The sequence below is a fragment of the Lontra canadensis genome, unplaced genomic scaffold (genome assembly GCF_010015895.1).
Source record: "Lontra canadensis isolate GAN:19392208 unplaced genomic scaffold, GSC_riverotter_1.0 scaffold135, whole genome shotgun sequence".
Lineage (NCBI taxonomy): Eukaryota > Metazoa > Chordata > Mammalia > Carnivora > Mustelidae > Lontra > Lontra canadensis.
The window spans coordinates 211,843-228,912 of NW_022631129.1; the positions used below are offsets into that span (position 1 = coordinate 211,843).

General features: G+C 42.2%; 1 protein-coding gene and 1 pseudogene across 3 annotated transcripts in view; both read left to right on the forward strand.

Moving 5' to 3' along the window:
• The window catches only part of CYFIP1 (cytoplasmic FMR1 interacting protein 1), a 122,853-nt gene that overhangs the window by 44,649 nt on the left and 61,134 nt on the right, over nucleotides 1–17,070 (forward strand). For 2 of the 3 annotated variants that reach the window (XM_032843112.1, XM_032843111.1), the window contains 9 exons: nucleotides 5,619–5,741; nucleotides 5,869–5,958; nucleotides 7,181–7,258; nucleotides 7,522–7,623; nucleotides 8,719–8,900; nucleotides 12,203–12,299; nucleotides 12,401–12,529; nucleotides 13,711–13,815; nucleotides 16,008–16,099. In XM_032843112.1, the coding sequence (XP_032699003.1) occupies nucleotides 5,625–5,741; nucleotides 5,869–5,958; nucleotides 7,181–7,258; nucleotides 7,522–7,623; nucleotides 8,719–8,900; nucleotides 12,203–12,299; nucleotides 12,401–12,529; nucleotides 13,711–13,815; nucleotides 16,008–16,099 (992 nt within the window). In that variant the 5' untranslated portion in view covers nucleotides 5,619–5,624. The remainder of the gene's footprint in view (nucleotides 1–5,618; nucleotides 5,742–5,868; nucleotides 5,959–7,180; nucleotides 7,259–7,521; nucleotides 7,624–8,718; nucleotides 8,901–12,202; nucleotides 12,300–12,400; nucleotides 12,530–13,710; nucleotides 13,816–16,007; nucleotides 16,100–17,070) is intronic. The other variant, XM_032843113.1, reaches the window with a different exon arrangement.
• LOC116858372 lies at nucleotides 5,790–5,947 on the forward strand (annotated as a pseudogene).

The following is a 17,070-nucleotide window of genomic DNA, read 5'->3' on the forward strand; positions in this document are numbered from 1 at the left end:
AGGCCCCCTAGGTCCCAGTATTCAGTTCCTCTGTGTTCTGGCTGATTTCCTGTCAAGGACAAAATTGTTGCTGTCACCAGGGCACTTACGGATTTACTTCTCCTTTCAGTCCTGTTGGTGTTGGCTTGATGTAGTCTGAAGCTCTCTCTCCTATTAGATGCATCCACATTGAGCATTGTTCTGTCTCCCTGGTGAATGACCTTCTGTCATTGCGCAGTCCACCTCGTTATCCTTGGTTGTCTTCTTGGCTCTGAAGTTTACTACTCACGTGGCCATTCCAGCTTCCTTTGGACTGGTACTTGCGTGGTTTATCTTTTCCCCTTTTACTTTCAACATATGTCATTATATTTGAGGTGAGTTTCGTATAGCTGGCATATAGTTAAAGATTTTTTCATCCTTTCTGACAATCGCTGGCTTTTAGTGTGCTCAGATTTTTTTTTTTAAAGTCTGCTCTTCTGAGATCCCAATTATTCTAATACTGTTTCATTTTATGGTATCGCTTATCTCTTGAATTCTCCTCTTGTGATCCAGTAGTTGTTTGTCTTTTTTTTCTCAGCTTCTTTATTTTCCATTATTTTGTGTTCTATATCAAATTCTCTCTTCTGCCTTATTTATCCTAGCAGTTAGAGCCTCCATTTTTGTATTGTGTCTCATTAATAGCCTTTCTGATTTTGACTTGATTATAGTTCTTTTGTTTCTCCAGAAAGGGATTCTCTGGTGTCTTCTATGCTTTTTTCAAGCCAAGCTGGTATCTTTATAATCGTTATTCTGAACTCTAGTTCTGACATCTTACTTATGTCCATACTGATTAGGTCCCTGGCAGTTAGTACTACCTCTCGTTCTCTTTTTTGAGGTGAGTTTTTTCATCTTGTCATTCTTGTATAAAGTGGTTGCTTTTCTTTTTTTCTTTTTTTTTTTTTTTTAAAGATTTTATTTATTTATTTGACAGGCAGAGATCACAAGTAGGCAGAGAGGCAGGCAGAGAGAGGAAGGGAAGCAGGCTCCCTGCTGTGCAGAGAGCCAGATGCGGGGCTCGATCCCAGGACCCTGGGATCATGACCTGAGCCGAAGGCAGTGGCTTAACCCACTGAGCCACCCAGGCGCCCCAGTGGTTGCTTTTCTATTTGTAGAGCTGCAGCTATTCTTTTTTTAGTTCTCCAGTTGAGTTCACAGGTGTTCAGAATGATTTGATAACTATCTAGCTGAATTCCTGGGATTAGATGAAACTAAGGTCTCCTACTCTTCTGCTAGCATATATATATATATATATACATATATATATATATATATATATAAAATCAGTGTAATTCCTGATATGTTTGGACATCACACACACACACAAACTTTTTTTTTTTTTTTTTTAATAGTAGAAATTTATTTCTCACAGTTCTGGAGGCTTAGAAGTCTGAGATCAGGGTGTCAGGGTCCCAGCATGGTCTTGTCTGGTGAGGGTCTGTAACATTCTGATTTTTAATAAGAAATATGTATTTGGTCTTTATCTGTTTCTGACAGAGAGCTCCTAAAACCCTTAGAGTTTCTTAAGTGGTAATGAAGATATTGATATTCATAACAAATGCCTTTCAGCCACACCTGAGTTTATGGTAATGAGGTGACTTTTGGAAAGCCCCTTAAGAGGGGGGCTGATTGTCAGGAGATACAGCATGTGATTAGAGGATGGAACTTTTCCACCTTCCTGACCTTGGAGGTTAAATCCTTTGCCAACAACCGCTAGTGATTTAATCAGTCATTCTTACTCATGTAAGGAAGCCCACAAGGACAGAGTTCAGAGAATTTCTGGATTGATGAAATATGTGGACATTTGGGAAGAGTGTACAGCACTCAGAGAGGGCATAGAAGTTCAGCACCCTTTCCTCAATAACTTGCCCTCTGTCTGTCTTCCATCTGGCTTTTCCTGAGTTACATCATTTATAATAAACTGGTGATCTAGTAAGTAGAACATTTTCCTGAGTAGTGTGAGCTACTCTGGCAAATTAATTGAACCCAAGGAGGGGGGTCATGGGAACCTTTGGTTTATGTGCTTGATCAGAAGCACACTAGAGAACCCGGACTTTTGATTGGTATCTGAAGTGGAGGAGGGGGCAGCCTTGTAGGACTGAGTCCTTAACTTGTGGGATCTGATGTTGTCTGCTTGTAGATAGTGTCAGAATTAAGCTGAATTGTAGGACACCCAGTTGGTATTCAAGAATTACTTGGTGGTGTGTGGGAAAAAAGCCACATATTGGAATTGGTCACAGACTTAGAGGACCTTTTCTATGTTGCAACTTCTCATTATGTCCTTAAATAGCAGAGAGAGGATCCCTATTTTTTTCATTGCTCTGCTTCCTTTTCCTGCCTTCTATTCGATTGTCTGAACATTTTTAGTATTCCATTATAATTTATTATATAGATTGTTTCCTAAGTTATATTGCTTTTCATGTTTGTTTTTTTGTTGGTGGTATTTTTTGTTGTTGTTGTTTTGTTTTTTGCTTGCTCTGGGGATTATAAAGCACACGCTTAACGTTTTGGTGTACTTCAAATCAGTATTTCAGCAGTTCAAGTGGAATGTAAAAATCTTCTACCATGTAGGTCCTTTTGCCTCCCCTCTAATGTCATAGTTCTCTTACATATTACATTTATAATCAGTAAAACGCTATTAGTGTTTTAATTTTTTATTTCAACCCCTAAACATTGTTTAAAGAACTGTGGAGGAAAGTCTATTCTCTTTGCTCCCTGTTTAACCTTTGGATTGCTTTTGCTTTGTTCTGTGTCCCAAGTCCTTCTGATATTACTTCCCTTTTATCTAGAAGAACTTTGATTAGCCTGTTGCCTATGAATCCTTTTTATTTTCTTTCATCTGGGAATATTCTTATTTGTTGTAGGATTCTGTGTTGACACTTCTTGTAGACTTAAAAAGTGTCGTTCTACTTTCTCATGTCTCTTTGTTGTCTGAGGAGAAATCCACAGGCATTCAAATTGTTCTTCTCTAGGTAATAAAGCATAAAGCATTTTTTCTCTCTTTCCAAGATATTTTTTCTTTTTTTCACCAGTTAATTTTTTTTAAAGATTTAATTTATTTATTTGACAGACAGAGATCATAAGCAGGCAGAGAGGCAGGCAGAGAGAGAGAAAGGAGGAAGCAGGCTCCCCACAGAGCAGAGAGCCCTATGCGGGGCTCGATCCCAGGGCCCTGGGATCATGACCTGAGCCGAAGGCAGAGGCTTTAACCCACTGAGCCACCCAGGTGCCCCTCACCAGTTAATTAATTTTTTTTTTTAAATTTGAGTATAGTTGACACACAATGTTACACTGGTTTCAGGTGTACAACTTAGTGATTTGGCAAGTTTTTACATTATTCTGTGTTCACGGCAAGTATAGCTACCATCTGTCCTGATACATCAGTATTACAATATTGTTGACTGTTCCTTATGCTGTGCCATGTAGCCCTGTGATTATTCATTCAAGATTTTTTTTTTTCTTTACTTTAGTTTATAACAGTTGACTATGATGTGTCTGGTATGGATTTCTTTCTTTTCTTTTTTAATTAAGATTTTTTATTTGAGTGAGAGAAAGTGAGTGAGTGAGAGAGAGAGGGAGCACAATCAGGGGGAAGGAAAAGCAGTCTCTCCGCTGGGCAGGGAGCCCCATGCAGGGCTTGATTCCAGAACCCTGGGATCATGACCTGAGCTAAAGGCAGATGCTTAACTGACTACCAGGTGCCGTTGGTATGGATTCCTTTAGGTTTATCCTTTTTGGAATCCATTAAGTTTCTTGAATTCATACATGGGTGTTCTGCCAAATGTAGGAGGTTTTTGGCCATTGTTTTCACCCACTTTCTGCACCCCTTGCACTCTAATGACACAAATATTAGGCCATTTCTCTTGTACCAAAGGTCCCCCAAGTCTCCTCATGTTTTTCCAACCTTTTCTCTATTGTTCATATTAGATAATTTCTATTGTTCTGTCTTCAAGTTCATGGAATCTTTTTCTGCCTTGAGCTTGTGTAGGGGGTTTTTTAAATTTTAGTATGGTACTTTTTAGTTTAAAAAAATTTTTTTTTTATATGGTATCTTTTTTTTCCTTGCTTTTGATTGTTTTTTCTTTCCGTTTGAGAGTGTTATCATTGTTTGTCAGAGCATTTTCATAGTCATTGCTTTAAACTCTGCTAAATAATTGTAATATCTGTGTTCTTTCATTGTCAGTATATGTTAATCATCTTTTCCTATAGGAGTTAAGACATTCTTAGTTCTTTGTGTGCTAAGTAGTTTGGACTGCAACTGGACATTGTGGATGTTATGAAATGGGATTCTGGATCTTAAGTCCTGGGAGAATGCTGATTTTTTATTTTACCAGGCAAACTACTTGGTTCAATTTAGGTGTGGTTCTGACCTGCCTTCTCTGGGGTATGATTTGGTGTCAGTTCTGTTTCAGAGCCTCTGCAGTGCCATTTGTGTCTGTCCCATGAGTGCCTCCTGTTGCCATCTGGGAGCCAGCTATGGTCTCAAGGGTTGTGTGAGAGGATCAGATTCATACACATACAGCTTGGGGGTGGGCCCAAAGTTCATGAGCAACTTTATGGGCTTGCAGTTTTGAGATTTCTTCCTCTCCACATTGTCCCTGGGGCTTTCCAGTGCCCTGGGGTTCCCTTTTTGGTTCTTTAGCCATTAGCTCAGGGTTTAGTAACTAGTTCCACCATGCACTTCTACACCCACACCTTGTCTGGCGCCCAGTGTTGGGAGGAGCAACTGGGTACCTCTTCCATTTAGTGTTCTTGCCAACCTGCCTGCTGCTCTTTCCTTACAATACATATAGTGGCTCCACATGTCCCATCTGGGGTCAGAGTTGCCCCACATGTCCCATCTGGGTTCAGAGCTTCTTGCTCTGTTGCCTCTGGGGATGGAGCTACTATTCCCTGTATCCCATCCAGGGTCAGAGCAGCATTCAGCAGGAGGCAGGCTGGTGTGTGCTGTTTCCTCTCCCCTGGAGCTGGCACAGATGTGTTTAGATGACATCCACCTCCATTTCTGTGCTTCCCTGCACGGGGCCTTGTTTGTGCTTTCAGTCCTTTGCCAACAGCCCCCTCCCTTTTTCATGTTGACCCTCGTCACTCACCTTAGTAGTCCCTACAGGCTGTCCCTGGAGGAAGAGCTTTGACCTTTACCATCTTTATCGTTAGTGTGTAACCTTGCTTAGAGGAACCATCTGGGAAGTGTCTGTAGGCAGGGAAGCACTATTGCCCCCTAGGAGGCTGTGCTGGCTTCGTTGGGGCAGACATACTGTTGAAGAGGACATTCCCTCCTCTGGCTCCATGAGGGGTTGTCAGACCCTCCCAGAGAGCCTACTAGGGACAATGGCTCCAAGGTGGGAAGGGTGACAGGAAGCAACAGTATGTGTGGTGGTCCATGTATCCTACACTTTGACATTCCTGGAGGCCAGAAGAGGCTACATCATGACTCCTTTGTGAGCAAGGCTAGGAGAGATTGGCCATGATCACTTCAGCCATCTCCATTGCCCTCAAGAGAGGGGTCAGGCGAGTGGGGTTCTGATTTCCCCACCTTGGAATGATTGTCAGAGTATCTCCACCCTTCCTCACAGCTCAGGTGGCTTTGTGTTTTGTTATAGGCCAAGATGGCGGCCCAGGTGACACTGGAGGATGCACTGTCCAATGTGGACCTCCTGGAAGAGCTGCCTTTGCCTGACCAGCAGCCCTGCATTGAGCCCCCACCATCCTCACTGCTCTACCAGGTTTGTGCTGGGTAGGAGTGGGGTGCACTACCTACAATGCTGACCTCCATCGCTTCTCGGCCTTTTGGCTAAGATCAAGTGTAGTACAATGCTGACCTCCACATGATGGTTTTTCTCTTCCTTTCAGCCAAATTTCAACACTAACTTTGAAGACAGAAATGCATTTGTTACTGGTATTGCAAGATATATTGAACAGGCGACTGTCCATTCTAGCATGGTAATTCCTTCTGCATGTTTTTGTTTTCCTTGGGGGAAGAGTACCTGTGATGGCAAATGTACACTTTTTTGGTGTTATCCTGATATGGTATATAGTAAGGAAAAAGGAAGACAGTGGATGAAAATGCCTTATGTTTTTAGAGAAGGCTTTGTTTTTCTTACTATAAAAATAATACATGTTCTTTCTGAATATTGAACATCTGTAGATGAAACAAAGAGAAAACCTTTGTCAGCATTTAGAGGGAGTCCGTTCTCTCTCATTATTTATACCTGTACTCATACAAGCAGTAATATACTCAAATGTGATTCAGATTGCATGAATGAATTATACTGTTGGTAGGCATTTTAATGATTTCACAAACTTTTCATATGTTATGAAAATGTGCCAGATAAAGTAATTTTTAATAGCTGTCAAGTCCCATTTTGTAAACTTCCTCAGTTTAATTATTTTTGCATGTTTACTTAGTTTCCCTTTTTTCTTTGTAATAAAAAATGTAGTGGTGAATATCATTCCAAACACATCATTATTCCCATTGGCTAGATTTGTTGAAGTGAAGTTACTGGGTCAAAAGTTGTAAACATTTTAAAGGATCTCAAGAACATGATGAAATATAGTTGACACGTTTAGAAAATCTCGGCACCTTTTACCATTTTTGCCAAAGAAAACAATGTGAAAGGAGTAGACACGAAAGCAGTTTTTAAAATAATGGCAGTCTTTAATGGATACTCTCTCTGGATTTTAAGTGCTGCAGAAATACTAGCTTTTCCTCCCCTGCACTAGGGATGACAGAGTTGCCTCAGTCTTATGAGCCCAGAGGCTCTCTGTAGCCTGGTGGTAAGGCCTTGAAGACCCTGTGCAAATCTACCCTATACTGGCCCCTGTTCTCAACTTGAGGTCTGCAGTGCCAGCAGGCTGTTTAGGGGTGAGTGGAGTTGAGGAATAGTGGCTGTGGCAGGTGCCCTGGGGCATGCTGGCTCCTCTCCAGCCAAGGGAAACCACGGGAGCATTTTGGGCGGGCGTTATGGCTACAGTGCTGCACTGCAGCGTCACCAGCTTCTTACCAACTGTCTGCTGGTGTGCAGTTCTTGGTACTTGTCTATCCCTCAAAGTGAGAGTCAGGAATGTTTATGCCTCGGGACTTTAGCAAAATCGCGTCTCCTTTTTTACGATTGTTTTCCTGCTTACCTTTGATTTGCCCTGTGTAAATTTCATTCTCTTGCAGAATGAAATGCTGGAGGAGGGCCAAGAGTACGCGGTCATGCTGTACACCTGGAGGAGCTGCTCTCGGGCCATCCCACAGGTGTCCCCATCCCAGCCATGCCTCACTCCATCCCTGTTGGCTATGCGGCACCCTCTTTCCCACTACAGACAATGCTCCTACCCTTCTGGTTCCCCCATCTCAGCCAGACCACACCCCCACTCCACCAGCCCTATCCCCCTCCCCCACCCCACCCCACTCCACCCTACAGTGGGTTGGCACTGCTGGCTCTGCCCTAACAGTGCCCTGCCCTCTCACTTCTAGCTAAGTTGAAGCCTCTTTATGTCATACTTGTTTATTCCTAGGTGAAATGTAACGAGCAGCCTAATAGAGTGGAAATTTATGAGAAAACCGTAGAGGTCCTGGAGCCTGAGGTCACAAAACTGATGAATTTTATGTACTTCCAGGTAAAACAGTGAAATAATCCTAGGAGTTTAATGCAGAGAAGTAGGAATCTGGCCCACTCTCACCCATCACCATGACTTACTAAATAAAGTGCATGTGAATTAAAGCAACCATAACAGCTTCTGAGACAAAAAGGAACAAAGCCTTTGTCAGTCTAAAGCTTTACTGACCCTTCTAGAATAAATACCTCTTTTGTGTTTCACTTCTCTTGTCTCTTTGAGTGTAAATTTGTATTTCCTCCATGAAGACTGTTTTCTGTTAGTTCCAAATGTGTTTGTCATTCTGTCAGTTCATACTTTTTTTTTTTTTTAAGATTTTATTTATTTATTTGACAGAGATCACAAGCAGGCAGAGAGGCAGGCAGAGAGAGAGGAGGAAGCAGGCCCCCCGCTGAGCAGAGAGCCCGATGCGGGGCTCGATCCCAGGACTCTGAGATCATGACCTGAGCCGAAGGCAGCGGCTTAACCCACTGAGCCACCCAGGCGCCCCAGTTCATACTTTTTATTCATCTTGTTTTTCAGGTCTTTTCTTTCTCTCCGCTTCTCCTAACTGTCCACTTAGTGGTCCTTGCTCTGCCTTGGCTCCTTTGGCCCACTGGTTAGGCAGAGTAGCCACAGGAAGGAGATTTGATAGTTTTTTAAAGATTTATTTTGGACATGTATGAAGTTTTTATTATAGATTCTTCAGGAAAGGAAGAAGATTGAACTTACTAGGAGAAGAATTTTTGTTTTATCTTCAGGGTTGTCAAGAAGAAAAATTTCCCTAACACCCCTTTTCACCTCTGAGTGCTAAAACGTCTATTTATAGACCTTCTATTGGAGCATTTTTCTCAGTAACTTTGCTTGTATAATCAACCGGATTCTTTTGTTTTAGGATGTAGTTGTTAAAGTAGAAAATAAATAATGATTGTCACTGAGCAAAGGCATGTGGAAATTACTTTATAGAAACAAGTTTCTTTAACTGAGCTGTAAAATCCACTCATTTGGGTGGGTATTTCATCAAAAAGGAATAGTGAGTCCAGATAACATGCTTGAAGCTAGGCATGGAGTTAGACCGTCACTGATAACAGCCTTTACGCCCTCCACTCCTCTGCTCAGAGAAATGCCATTGAGCGATTCTGTGGGGAGGTGAGACGCCTGTGCCATGCGGAGAGAAGGAAGGACTTCGTGTCTGAAGCCTACTTGATCACGCTGGGCAAGTTCATTAACATGTTTGCTGTGCTGGATGAACTGAAGAATATGAAGTGCAGCGTGAAGAACGACCACTCGGCATACAAGAGGTGAGCTTTGACCTCATTCACCCAGGTCCTTGCAGAGAGTGCTCTGGCAGGCAGGGTGGTTCCTGGTGAGATGCACGCTCTGCACATAGTAGGTGTGCATCTCATGTGCTGAAATAGTGCAGCTGGTTGTTAGCAGTTATTTGGCAGCCTCGGGATAGTTTGAATACACAAACCTAGGTATGTGAAGTTATGTGAAGTACCTGGCAGTTTATGTGTGTGGTGATGCATCAAGGTGTGTCCTCACAGGGGTGTGTACGTTGTAGTTTCATGACACTAGAGTGGGATCTGGTCATCCTCAAAGGTTTGTTGAGAACCTGTGGGTGCTCAGCTCGTGTGGGAACACAGAAGTACGCAAGTCCCTGTTACAGAGGCTTAGGGCCACTGCAAGGCTTTTGGCTCAGTAGGCATCTTGGTAAGGGCACAGGCAGGTTCTACAGCCTGAAGGCGCCACCTGTGTATGTCATTTCCTGGCTACATGTCCCTGGAAGGTACACACCATCACAGCAGTGGGCAGAGCTGGCCTGTGGACTGTCATGGAGTCATACTGAGCTTTCAGGTCCCTGAGACTAGCTCTTTTCCAGAGCTAGAGAGACCTTCTGGAGAAGAGAATTGGAAAGGTGGGTGTGGCATGGTAGTGTGCTTCTGGAAAATTGTGAGGGGCAGATGGTGGCAGGAAGATGGAGGGTGGTCGATCAGAGAAACGCAAACTCTCTTCTAATAGACTTGCTTTAGTTATTAATCTGTGCTTGGTACTGTTGAAGGCATGAGTAGCTGGAATGAGATGCTGACTTCTGTTTCTTCTGCTTGATAGGAATCTTGACTATGAAATTAAATTTGATGAGATTTTACTTTGCATTGGAATAGGCTGCAGTTAACATTGTATCTGAAATCATAAAATTGTTGCCGTGTCTTTAAAATAAAATCAGCATGGGATATGGTGCCAAACTGAGATTTGAGGATGAGGTTTTGGTAGGAGTTGGGCTAGATCACCCAGGGTTTAAGCTTGATCCATAATGAAGTTAAGTATATGTATCCATCACCTAGAGTTAGCTCTGGTGATCTTGATCTGTTAACCTCTCTTGAACAGGAAAGCCTGGAGTTGACGTTATCTGATGTGTTTGTGGGATTGTAAGTAAGCTTGACTCTGGGTGGAGCGTGGGGGCTTCTGAGGGTAGAGGATAGAACCCTGCCCAGGAGAGCAGCTTCTTCTCCTGGCTACAAAAGTCCCTTGCCACATGATTTTGAGCAGCTGTTTAAACCTTTCTGACTTAGGAAAGTAGAGGAGGTAGACAGCATCAGTGGTTTTCAATTTCAAAAAAGCTTTTTTTTCTTTCCTTAGTAGCGGCAACTTTATTCTGAAAGCCCAGTCTATAAAATAGTATAAAGATGGGACTGCTCTCTGGAAAGGTATGTGTGTGGGGGCCAGCACCCCCTCCAAGGTCAACCAGGCTCTCCTGAGCACAGAGGGGCTTGGGGCAACCCTCCTGCCTTGTGGCTTCTTCCTGTGACCTCTGTTTGGGACCCCCATCATCCTATTGTCACTTCTCTCAGCCCTCACATATTTGCACTCGAACATTTTTTTGCACATAGCGATAGCTAATCTTCTGAGTATAAATGCCAGGATAACCCATGGGGTTATGGTGAGGCTTGAGGAAAATAGAAAACAGTATTTTTGACCCCTTCATTAGTCTTAGCAACTACTCAAATCAGTAAAGTGAACATTTTAAAAAAGAATGTTAATGTTTTCACTTATTTGTGGAGCATAACAAATAACATGGAGGACATAGGGAGATGGAGAGGAGAAGGGAGTTGAGGGAAATTGGAAGGGGAGGTGAACCTTGAGAGACAATGGACTCTGAAAAACAATCTGAGGATTTTGAAGGGGTGGGGGGTGGGAGGTTGAGGGAGCCAGGTGGTGGGTATTAAGGAGGGCACGTATTGCATGGATCACTGGGTGTGGTGCAAAAAACAATGAATTCTGTTACGCTAAAAGAAATTAAAAAAAAAATATATATATATATAAAAGAATGTTATCATTATCAGAGTTCATGTTAGGTTTAAGTCTATAATTTTTCAAAAACCTGCAGAAATAACAGTGGCTTAAACAAGGTTGCAGATCATTTCTCTCTCACCTGAAAGTCCTGAGGTAGATGGTCTGCAGCTAATGAGAAGATTCCACAGTGTTCACACCAGGGCTCCTGCTGTCTTGCTGCTCTGCTGTCTTCATGTGTTATCTCATGGCCCAGGATGGTGGCTTGAGCTCCAGCTATCGTTTCTGCATTCCAGTCTACAGGGAGGAAGGAGGATAGAAGGGGTCATACTAACTTTTATAAGTAAAATTCTAAGTGCCTTGCAGTGTTTTTCATTATATCTCATGGCTCAACCATTGGTCATGTGGACATGATGCACATTGCTGTAGCATGGAAATTTGGGGGTTATTTCTAAAGAGGCACAGAGTAAATGACTGTTGGTGTAGGTTATCAGTCTTTACCATGAGAATTCTTCATTAAAACTCCCAAGTTTTTAGGTTGCAGACATGTTCTTATGTGGCCAGTTTCCACTAAACTTTTTGGGGGGCTCCCCAGATGAGCACAATGCTCATACCTACCTTTGCATTGCTTTGCAAGACCCAGGGAGGGACTCAGGTGTACCCTGCAGTCTTATTGGACCTGAATGTATAGGTAATTATGTGTATGCTGTTCCCTCTCCCCTCACATCTGCCCTGTGAGTAGGACAGATGGACAGTTGTTCTTATAGATGTGGTAAGTGAGGTTCAGGAGAGTTCAGGAGGTTAATCCAAGATTGAGCAGCATATTGGTGGAGGAAACTGGGATTCTATCTCTGAGGTTTGGCACCAAAACTATATGTGGTCCCTGACTTTTGAGAGGCATGGTGACCTGGAAGATTCTTGGCAGAGAACCTGGACAGTGCTGACCATCTTCCTTACCACATAGTGGGAGTCACTGAGGGGGAGGCAGTCTTTCTCGGAGTTGGGAACAGATAACCGTGGGGAGAGGCCAGTATACAGGGACCCTTCAGGAAGGCCTGTGGTCAGCACTGCCAGATCTCTGAGGAAGTCCATCAGCTGTGGACATTGAAGTGGTGAGCTGTCCAGGCTGGCAAAAGAGTGACCTGGATTCCAGGGTAGACAAGCTCAAGGAGGCTGAAATTATAACTAGCTACTAAGACCCGCATTTTTACAGGTAACTATCACCAGATAAAGTAATCTGTATTTTCCCTGCCCTCCCCCTTTTTAAATCATTAAGCACATTGGTTGTTTAACTCTTTTTTTGCTTTCAAAGGGCTGCTCAGTTTTTACGGAAAATGGCAGACCCACAGTCCATCCAGGAATCACAAAATCTGTCCATGTTCCTGGCCAACCACAACAAAATCACACAAGTAAGGCTCGTACTCTTGCTGCTCTGGCTGATGGGACGCATTGCTGGGGTCTGGGGTCCCAGGAACAGTCCCTGCCATGGATCTCACACTCTGTGTTTCAGTCGTTGCAGCAACAGCTTGAAGTGATTTCTGGCTATGAAGAGCTTCTCGCTGATATCGTGAATCTGTGTGTGGATTACTACGAGAATAGGATGTACCTGACACCCAGCGAGAAACACATGCTTCTCAAAGTACGTGTGTGGGCATGACTGCTTACATCACTGTAGAGAGAAGAGGCTGTGCTTTGATTATGATCCTTTTGCCAACCTTTTTTTATTCTCATGCTTGCCGTGTGTGTGTGTGTGTGTGTGTGTGTGTGTGTGTGTACACAGTATCTTCTCTGGTGCCCACAGCATGCACTACAGGCTCTCAACACATTCCTGTGACTGTGTCTCAGGCTTGACCCCAGTGCCAGTTGGGATCATATGCCACCCTCTGGAAAATGTGCCCATGGGTAAGGAGGTCTGGGGTCAAGGGCTTTTCTCAGCTTCTTATAGCAGAGGTTACCTCAGGTTCTGCTTGTTAAGGATATGATTCTTAGGAATTAAGAATACTATGTCTCCATGATTATTGTAGACTCTTTTTGGTCAAGAACATGGCCATTCACCATATTGGAGAGGTTTTCTTTTCTTTTCTTTCTTTTTCTTTTCTCTTCTTTTCAAGAGTTTACCTATTTATTTGAGTGAGATAGAGGGAGAGAGCGAGAGATCACATTCAGGGGGGGAGGATAGAGGGAGAAGCAGACTCCCCACTGAGCAAGGGAGTCCGATGCAGGACTCAATCCCAGGAACCCGGGATCATGACCTGAGCTGAAGGCAGGTGCTTTAACTGACTGAGCCACCCAGGTGTCCTGGGGAGGTTTCAGTGACATTTCTTACTGGAAAGAGGAGAAGCCAGTTCTGCCATTGCATTTGTTCTGCTTTCTACCTTTGGGGAGAATAGCCCTGAAGGACCTTGTGCCAGGTGTCCTGTCAGCCCAAAACCTTCCATGTAAGAGTGGGCCCAACCCAGTATCTCTTCCTGCAGGAGAGCACCGTGCTGGAGGGCACTGTCTAGTGGAGCACTCTGTGACGGTAGAAATTGTCTGTGCCATCTGAGCAGGAGCCTCTGGCCATGAATGTTTATGGAAATCCACATTTAGTATTGCATTTGCTTGATGAGAGGTGGAGGTGGTGTTTGTGCCCGGGGAGGACTTTAAAATAGCCGCAAGAAATGACGCACATAGAAGAATAGCTTCATATGAAGGGGTAGCTATTTATTTATAAGGAACTTGTGAAAATGCTTTTTGAAAGAAGAGTGAACTCTCATTTATGATCTTAAGGGTAGTTAAACTTGCAGGGCTGAGTTTTTTGTGCCATTTTGTGATTTTCAGGTTATGGGGTTCGGTCTATACTTGATGGATGGAAGTGTCAGCAACATCTATAAACTTGATGCCAAGAAAAGAATAAACTTATCCAAAATCGATAAGTACTTCAAGGTGAGTTACATTTTTTTAGATAAGCCTTTTTATCAAGTGTGAACAATTTGAATTTTGGGAGGTAAATTCTGTGACCCACATCTGGAAATGTGGGCATAGGCAGCAGGGATGGGGGACGTTACTGGCTTCTGTCTGCAAAGGGGGCCATCCTCCCTCCTGTTCTGTATCAGTTTTGCCTGGGTTTGAACCTTGTGTAAAGGGAATCATGGCTATGTGTATTCTTTTGCATCCGGCTACTTTCACTCATTCATTAAATTCATCCCTGTGAGATCCCGCAGCTATAGATAGTCCTTAGGTTTTCTTCGTGGTGTCCATTTTATGATAACACCTCAATTTATTTATCCAGTCTGTTCTGATGAACATGAGGTCATTTCTAAGTTTTGGCTGGCACAAACAATGCTGCTTTGATTAGTGCACGTCTGTGCATGTTTCTGTTGAACATATGTATATCCAGGGCTAGGATTAGGGGCCACAGGCATATATATTTTCAGTGTTAGATACAGCCTAACAACTGCTGATTTGCATTCTCACCACTCCACATCCTCACCAACACTTGGCACTGTCACTCTTTTGGGAAAGAGCATCCTGAAGAGCATCATTGTGATATTTTTGGCTGGTATTTCCTTGTGTTTTAGTTGATATTTCCCTGGTGACTTTTCACTCTATTAGTGTTTTGTGTGTTGTCTTGTGAAGTGTCATTTCAAGTTTCTTTATGTATTCAGGTACGTGTTATTTGTTGGGTTCATGTGTTCTAAAATACATGCATTCTGCCCTATGTGGCTCTCCTTTTCACTTTCTTAAGAGTGTCTTAAGTGAACAAAAGTTCTTAATTTTATTGTAGTCTAGTATATCAATCTTTAATATCTACTTTTTTAAAAAAGATTGATGTATTTATTTTATTAAGTGAGCACGTGAGAGCAGGAGGAGGGACAGAGAGAGAGGGAGACAAGCAGACTCCCTACTGAGTGGGGAGCCCAAGGTGGGGCTTGATCCCAGGACCCTAAGATCATGACCTGAGCTGAAACCAAGAGTCAGATGCTTGACTGACTGAGCCACCCAGACATCCCTTTAATATCCACTATTAGAAATCTTTGTATAGGGCAGGCTTATGAGAATTTCCTTCTTATTACCTTCTAGAAACAGCACCATTTCCTTTTCTATCTAGATCTATACTCCTTCTCGACCTGACCTCTATGTATGATGTGAGGAACAGGGGTTGACATTTTTAGATCTTTTTCTTTTCCCCATTATGGGCATCCAGGTGACTTAATGTATACAAGGTCTCTGGTAACAGAACAGATCTGCTTATCAGAAAACCTTCAAGTTACATTCTTCACGATTGTCTTGGGTGTCATCCCTTTACTGTTCAAATAAATTGGCTTGCTGATTTCCATATACACACACATATATACACACTACCCATAAACCATTTTTCTTCTTGGAATATTGTTTGGGCTTCCATAGATCAATTCCATAGCTCAATTTTGGGAGTAGAATACAAAGTCTTCTAATCCATGAACCTGATATATTTCTCCATTCACTTAGAACTTCAAAACTTTCTCTAGAATTTTTGGTAGTATTTTTGTTTAGAGGTCTTGGCCATATTTTGTTAGATTTATTCATACATATTTATAGTTTTTTTAAAAATTCTATTACAAATTGTTTCTCTCTCTCTCCTTTTTTTTTTTTTAAGATTATTTATTTATTGATTTATTTATTTGAGAGAGAGAGAAGGACCAGGGGGAAGGGGCAGAGGGAGAAGCAGAATCCCCACTGAGCAGTGAGCCTGACCTGGGGCTTGATCCCAGGACTCTGGGATCATGACCTGAGCCAAAGGCAGCCACTTAACTGACTGAGCCACCCAGGTGCCCCAAATTGTTTCTCTTTAGATTTTCATTTTCTATTTGGTACTAGTATATAGAAATGCAATTGATTTTTTTTTTAATGACCATGGGTCTAGCAGCAAGGTAAATTAATTTTAATGTTTGAATTGGTTTTATGAATATTGGTTCTACAGTTGTATATGGTCCTTCTTAAAGTGAATATGTAAGTTCCTTACAATTTTTTTCTAGTAAATGATTTACAGAGATAGTGTTCAGCACATAGTAATTACCAGCATTACTCAGTCTTGTGATGGTATTTGGTGACTAAACATACATAGTGACCTTATTTTTTTTGTTCTTTAAATATAGCAGCTCCAGGTGGTTCCACTGTTCGGGGACATGCAAATAGAACTGGCAAGATACATCAAGACCAGCGCCCACTATGAGGAAAATAAATCTCGGTAGGAGGAGAGTGAGCTGTCCAGTTGGAACATTCTGCAATGTTCTCATTGTGGTTTTATAACACTTACTTATCTAGAGAGAACACCTTTGACATTTTTAACCATCTGGAACCAAATGCCCCATATGGTAGGCCTTGTCACTGGTGACTGCTTACATTTAAATTCATTAAAAATTTTTTTTAATTTTCTTGGTTAAAACATCCACATTTCAAATGTTCGGTAGTGGCTACCGTGTTGGACAGCACAGATACAGAGCTTTTCCATCATCTCAGAGAGTTCTGTTGGGTAGAATGAGTTGAGAATATACAAGCTCAAAAGTATTGTGCTGGTAAATGCCTAACAACTAGCCCTGCTGGGGGCATGAGGACATTTGCATTTATATCACAGAGATTATAAAACTATCACCTAAGGGCCAAATCCAGTCCAGGGCTGTTTTTGTAAGATCTCAGTTGCTTTGAATGGTGTTTATATTTTTAAGGGGTTTTTTAAAAAATAAATAAATAAATAAATAAATAAAAAGAAGACAATGGCTGTGTGACTGAGACAAATAGCCTGGAAATTCTGAAGTATTTATTTACTTTCTGGTCCTGTAGAGAGAGAGTTAGCCCGTCATTGTCATAAAGGATCCTTGGCTCACAATTACAGATGATAAAAAACGTACCATTATTTTTCTGGAGATTCCACATAGCCAGCTGAGTCTTGCAGGGTGCTTTTGTTGACCCTTGTCAAACACGTGTATCTGTAGCCAACCAACAGTTGCAATTCAGCCATGATTTTGAAAAATGCAGTTACATCTCAGTCTGCCTACTCAGATGTCAGCCAAATTTTTTTTTTTTAAATAAACGCTGAATTGTAAACACTTTAAGCCTTTGCAGGCCACATGTGGTATCTGTCATATAGTCTTCTTTGCTGTTGTTGTGGTTTTCTTTTTTTAAACAATGAAAATATAAGTACCATTTTACATGACTCTA